Source organism: Choloepus didactylus (assembly GCF_015220235.1).
Source record: "Choloepus didactylus isolate mChoDid1 chromosome 11 unlocalized genomic scaffold, mChoDid1.pri SUPER_11_unloc1, whole genome shotgun sequence".
Taxonomy (NCBI): Eukaryota; Metazoa; Chordata; class Mammalia; order Pilosa; family Megalonychidae; genus Choloepus; species Choloepus didactylus.
The window spans coordinates 1,942,312-1,949,216 of record NW_023637577.1 but is presented as its reverse complement, the minus strand read 5'-3'; the positions used below and the strand labels follow the sequence as shown (position 1 = coordinate 1,949,216).

Sequence of the window (6,905 nt, the reverse complement as noted above, 5' to 3'; positions counted from 1 at the left end):
TCCATGGAAACACTGAACCAATAGGTTCCAAACTAATCAACACTAATACATCTGCCCCACAAGATTGCATTAAAGATAATGGCATTTGGGGGCACAGGGCACACTGGCCCACACATACTTATATATCAGGTAGCTATGACATGCCAGGATGTTTGTTCCTCAACCCCAAAAATTTAAAACAAATAATCAAAATATACACGTTACCACATACTTAAAAAGGCAAGGAACCTGGATGAACCAAAAATAAATGAGATAGACCAGGGAAATGTAGGACTGAATAGTTCCACAAAACATTTGCTGACGGCTACTGAGCAGTTGCCAAAGTTGGGGGACATGAATGGGGTTACAATTTCCCAGTAGGCAAGGCAAGGAGGGAAACAAGATCCATTAACTCTAGCATCCATCCATTTAAAAACACACACATACATATAGCCAGGCTCTGGGAGCTATTGCGCAATTCTGAGTTCTGATACGTGAGGGGTATTTCCTCCCGTTTGTCTCTAAGGAGAGAGTGCTGCGGTGGGGTGGACAACAATTGACATGTCTATTAGAACGCAGTGCTGAAAAGATCAGGCTCTGAGTTCAGAGGGCTGGATTCATTTGTGACCAGGCAAGTTACATAACCTCTCTGAGACCCAGTTTGCTGGGTTATAAATTGTACCTAAGGTAACATAGGTCACCTACCCCACAAACTGCTGGTGAGGATTAAACAAACTCATGCATTTTAAATCCTGCATTTTAAATGATCTTAAAGGAACTCATCTAATTGCCCCAATAACCCAAGGGATGCTTACAGATGGGAAATTAGAGACCCAGACAGGATAGATCACCTCCCAAGGTTAGACACCCCATAGGTGACAGAACACATAAAGGAACCCACATCTGCACAGCTGTTCTTGCCCTGGGCTTCCCTACACCAGCTGTCAGACTCCTCTTGGAGGAAGTAGGCACTAGTCATTTTTGGAGACCTAACTGGTACAAAGAGAGGATGATGACTCTGGCTCTGCCACAGCTGCCCAACCACAGTTAGGACAGACCCCAGACTTCAGGGACAACGGCGCTGTGTCATGACTCTGCTGCCCAGAGGGCATGTGCTGGCTTGCCCAGATCCATGGAGAGCATCTGAATGGGCCAAGTGTGGCCTGCCCCAGGGCAGCCTGGAAAGCTTGCTGGGCTCTGGGCTGGGATGACCTAAGTCTCAGTGACAGATCAAATCCTCCTTACCTTCCCAGTCATCTCTCGGTTTTGCCAGGACTTTCAGAGTAAAAAGACCCTTCATCACTCTGTTTCAAGCTGAGGGAGCAAACAATGAATAGTCCCTGAATGTCAGACACTCATAGCCTTCTGCCCTTTAAAGAACTTGGGACTCGTGAGGTCAACTCCCCTCCACCCCCTGACACCACTGAGTCTGCCTTCCAGGACACAAATTACCAGTAGCTGTCCTGCCATGACTTGCACACTTCCAGTAACAGGGAACTCACCTCTCAGAATGATCTCATGTTTTATTGAGTTGAGCGCTACCCAGTCGCATCCACCTTGTGCGTGCCCATGGAAGCAGCAAACTGCATTTCCTCTATGTGCTCTGGGATACCTGGTCAGACTTTCCCACACCAAAACCTTCCCTCTGGAATTCTTCAATCACTCCTCCGTACCTGAACACCCCCTCCACAAAACACATGCAGGCTTTGTAGCCAGGCAGACCTAGGCTCAGTCCACCCTTCCTGGCTGTGTGACTGGGGCAAGCCACACTCCCTCTCTGAGCATTAGCTTCCACATCAAAAAACAGGGGATGTAAAAGAAGGATGTTAGTGCTTGCTTTTGGGTCAGTCAACAGAGCTCTGACATGGAACGTAACGCCGCTGAGGCATCTGGGAATATGAATCAGGGTATTAGTTTGAAGCTTTTATGTACATTAGAAAAAGCAAAGTTATTTTTTTCTATAAGTACAAAAATACGCATTATTACATAAAATATGGTACTAAAATTTATCAATCTTTATTATAAAAACTGAAAGCATTTTAGATAAAGCATCAGTCTAATTTTTATAGGTTGACAGTCTATAATAAAATGACATGTAGTCTATCTTCAAATCATACAATACTTTACGGCATTTGTAACAAACTATTCACATTAAAGTATTATGCAAGTATCTAAGGGAATACCTAGGGTAGCGATGATTACTGAAGAAATGCAGCATCTATTTTCTTCTATCCTTCAAGGCAGGTGGCAATTATCCACCCACAAATAAGAAACTAAAGAGGATACAACCATTATTTTGGTAGGTAGAGAAACAATTTCTTCCAAAAAAACACTCTGAACCAAAAGAGTTTCATTCACATCTAACGGTTGAGACAGTACTATGCCATCAGGGTAAAGGGAGTCCCCATTGACTTTGTATATTATATTACAAAACATTCTCCTGGACTGTTAGGGGTGGTTGGTTATAAGGTAACATCTACTTCACATCTGTGATGGAAATGCCGAAAGTCATGAAGGAGTACCTTAGACACAGAGTTCTAAAAGGTCACTAGAGTGCTTATGGCAAACAGGACCTTGTCCCTGAGAGGTGGGGACCATCTGTTAGCTAACATCAAGAATGAAAGGAATTCCATCTTAGAGAAAACATTATTTTTCCATAATTGAAAAATACAACCTTTAAAATGATAGAGAAAGAATATTTGGTGACAATGTCCTAGTAGTTGATAAAAAAGTAATTTGGAATGAGCTAGTTTGTGTGCAAAAAGCCCCTCCGATGGTGGAACTAAAATGAACAAATGGGCTTCTCCCGTAGACCTCAGATCCTTTTTGCGGTTGAATGTCTTCGGTGAAATGTATGTTCCCATCACTGCAAACCACTGTAGGTAATGAGTTTGGGCTGGATGTATTGTCCACAGTAAGTGAGGACCTTTCCCAGGTCAGAATACCAGGAGGGCAAGGAACTCCACCCTCTGCTTCCTCCTGACACTTAATGCAAAGCGTGAGTCTGTCTTCCACCAGGCTCAAAGAAGGGCTACAGTGTTTCTCTGTCTCCTGGCAGGGATATGAACCACACCACTTGGCTGCTTGCACAGATCCAAGTCCTGTGGCTGCCCTTACGGGCAGGTCTTCCAGGCTCTCTTGCAGTGAACATGCTTCTGGAACATGAGAAATATGTGCAGGTGGCTCTGGGGGCCCCATTAGAGAGCTGATGTTTCTTTCCTCCAATCTGCATGCTTTTGCCTTCCTTTTCAGAGACCAGTTTTTCAAATTGGCTACACTTCTTCTAAACCATGAGATGGGGTGGGGAGTTCCATCATGCATTTGTGAACGCCATCCTCCCGTGTCCGTATTTACACAAGCCGGGTCTCTGCTGGCCTGCCTGGATGGGGGACTAGACATTCCAGAAAAAAGGCTGGGTCTGCTAAAATTAGAAGAAAGCTCTCCCTGTTTCCTTTGAGCCTCAAAAGTGCAATCTATTGGAGAGGCAGTTCAGTGGGTATAAACACCAAGTGCTCAGAAATCTGATAAAAAGCACTGTCTTGGGAGCTCACCAACGAACCAGATGGGGATGTGCCTGAGGAGGATAAGCTGGAAGAGCTAGTACTTGGAGAAATGTTTAACTGAGGGGTTAAAACTTTCTCGGTGTTCTCGTTTGTGGCACCACTTTTGCCCCCCTTGATCCCCATGACCAAACTCTGATCTTTAGAATGGTCTAAGTCAAAGTCGCTCAGGGCTAAAAGCCCTTCCATCTCACCCTGGTCTGGGTCATACTCACTGAGGCTTAAGACAGAGTCCACGATTCTGCTCTCCTGACCAAACGGCTTTACAAAGTCACTACATGGAGCATCCACATCCTCATTTAGCTCATTCTCCAAGATGTCACAGGAAGAGTCACTCAGCTGGAAACAAGTGTTATCTGAGGCATTCTCTGTGTGATCACATCTCACTGAAATCTCTCCCCAGAGGGAAGTAATTTCTTCTCCAAATATCCCACAGCAATTTTCGATGAAAACTTGTATCAGCTGGTTAACCTTATTTGTCAATTCGTTTTCTACTTCTGGACTGGAGGAAGGAGGCCAGAGAATGCTGGGAGCAATACACACTGCTAAGTTAAATGCAGTCATCTGATTGGATGAGGAATGTTGCTCAATGTTGTATAACACCCCAAAAAGGTACTTTAGAAGAACAATGTTGGCTCTTGGAAGCTGCTCTAATAACCTTTGGATTGTATTGATTTTCTCTTCATCATTTCCTTGATCCATCACACTGACCCAATGAGCATAGAGAGCTGAAGAAAAAAGACTTCCTGGAATATTCCGTAGAAAATCCTTGAAGACTGATGCTATGACAAAAACAGACTCAGAGCCTAGGTGTGCTTCGACTCCGGAATTCAGTTTCTCTTTCAGCTCTCTGCAAGATTTCACATTGCCAGACAGCCTGAAGATACCTTTGGTGAGGGGCCCATTTTGATTCAGAAACAACAGCATATCCAAGACAGGTTTGGGCAGATTATCATCCTCACAAATATCTGACAGAGGAACTCCAAACAGCTGTCCTGGCATGGGAGATGTTGGTGACATGGGCAAATTGTCCAGGTGAGTGCTGGAACCCCACCAACAGGCCCAGCTTAGGAGTGAGCTCCACCTTTTCGATGTCTTCTGCCCTGAATCACTCAGTTGCTGGGCTGCGGCCAGGCGTCTGGGCTTCAGGATGAACTGGCACTGCATCTCCCGGGGCAGCTGTTCCATGAGGAAAGGTTCTTGCAAGTTGGAAGGGGTGCTGCAGTCCTTTAAGCTCTCTGTCAGGAGTGCAGAGTCTCGAAGATGGCTCATTTTAATTACATAGGGATATTCATGCCCAATGAGAGGGAATGGGGCAGCTTCTTTGCCAGAAATGACCCATAACTGGTAATCTCTCTCAGAGCCAGTTATCCCTAGCTTTGCTAGTGACATCTTGGTAATTTCATTGGCTGTATGTGAATTTGTTACTGCGAGAGTTTTAGCACAGGCACAACTCCCAAGGTCCTCGGTGAAGATTTTGAGGGGAATGCTCTTTGGCTGGTCTTTTTCTTTATCTAGGTTGATGTATCTCTGAAGGAGAGAGCCATTTGTCCTTTTCTCCTGGACAATTGAAAGTGGCCACAAAGTTGATAGTGGGCCAGCCCAAGACAAAGGACTTCATGGCATTGGTGTTGCCTTCTCCTACTTCATCCACACAGCTTGCTGTCCACATATCACTTAACTGAATTTTATTTTTTATCTTCAAGTTGTTATTATATTTGATTTTAGCCACAACAAACAAATCATTATATAGGAAAACATGTAGCTCCTTCCTCTGCAGTCCTCTTTTCAGTTCTACCCGGCCATCAGTCAGCAAATTCCTATTGGCGCACACAAGTGATGACAGAGTGCACAGGAATCCACACTAGCAGAAGGGCTTTCCCTGGTATTAGGCCGGTTTTGCAGGGCTTTGTCCAGGGTGAGAGATGGAGCACTCTCCCTCCTTCCTGCTAGAGTTTTCATTTTCTTCCTCCGGGCGGGGTGCCGCACCCGCACAGATGCTGCTGGCCCTGAAGACTGCAGAGCTGACCCCGCCAGCGGGCGGTGCGCCGGGTGACCCCAAAAGGCCCAGGAAAGGGGAGCCCCGGATGTAGGCAAGTGCGCCGGACAGGGGGAGGAGCTGGGCTGCTTCTGCGGGGCGAATGGAGAGGGGTAGGGAGGCTGCGGGAGTTTGCTTGACTGGGGATGCGAAGAAATCGAAGGTTCTGGGAGGCAGTGACAAGGAGTGTCGTGAGCGGCTGGGAAAGGCGGGAATGTCCAGGTGCAACGCCACAGAGCTCCAGTCTCGGCCGTTAAACGATCGCGGCGCCGGGCTCACGCGCATCGGTCGCAGAAGACACGCTCCGAGAGCGCAGCAGTGGCGCGTGAGGAGGGCGCGGACCCTGTTCCATGACCTCACCTTCTTGAAGCCGGGGTCTCCCACGATCCCAGACATTGTGTCAGGGAAGAGGAGCGCCCCACCTGCCCCCCTAGGGTGACCTGCTAGGCGGGACATCGCTTCCATGAAGAAGACTGAAGCAAATCCCAGCCCAGGTGGACAGGACGAGGTCGTGTCCTCCTGCAGGCGGCCGAGGAGCAAGGAGGGGCAGCTGCCGCACTCGGGAAGGTGCCGATCTGCGGTTGCGGACAACGCGCCTCGGTTGGGTGCAGTCTAGGTAGTTCCACTGGCGCGCTGGTGAGGGGTAGGGGGACCTAAAGCCGTGAAGCCGGCGTGGGTCCCGCGGCGGTGCCCTGCGGTGAGATCAGCCCACGGTTCCACTGAGCAGCGTTGGAGGCGGGGAGGGCACGGCAGGCGGTGCACGGACCCCAGCGGGACCTGGACCTGGGGCAGCAGAAAGGAAGGACGCGCCAGCCGTCGGCTGGGTATGGATCTCCGTACGGTCCCAGGTAACGCCTGGCCGGGCCCTGCGCTCTGTGTCCCAGGGGCGGGGACAGCGAAGACCAGGCGCTAGGGGACGGTCGCGGACCGATGGAGTAGCCTGGGGCTTCCAGTGAGGCCTCTGCGGACCTGCTAGGTCGGCGCTTACCGCCCTGGCGCCAGAGCCGCGCCGCTCATTGGCCAGATGCGAGGATCAAGTGCCTCCGCTCCGGGAGCCCAGGGAACTAGGGCTCTATAGTACCCTGAGCCATGCTCATGTCCCGATCGCTGCCCACAGGCGGGACCCCGCTTCACCTAGGACCCAGGCATCCAGGACAGAGTCCCAAAGAGTCATTGCAGCCCCTTCACCTGGTCACTTCCGTCCCGAACTTTTTACTTATGTCTTCCTGCCCTGGAGCGGCTTTGGTCCTGGGGAACAGCATTGCACACAAGCGCTGTGGGTACAGCTTTTAGGATGCCGGGACGCCTGGGGTACCAGAGATCTGTGA

General features: G+C 49.1%; 1 protein-coding gene across 1 annotated transcript; it reads right to left on the bottom strand.

The window, feature by feature from the left end:
- Positions 1 to 2,655: 2,655 nt before the first annotated feature.
- LOC119524389 (rho GTPase-activating protein 20-like) lies at positions 2,656 to 5,820 on the bottom strand. Its single transcript, XM_037823019.1, is given in 4 exon segments — positions 2,656 to 3,470; positions 3,473 to 5,082; positions 5,084 to 5,387; positions 5,390 to 5,820. Coding segments are annotated over 4 exon segments (2,841 nt in total). The 5' UTR covers positions 5,502 to 5,820.
- Between the last annotated feature and the right edge of the window lie 1,085 nt (positions 5,821 to 6,905).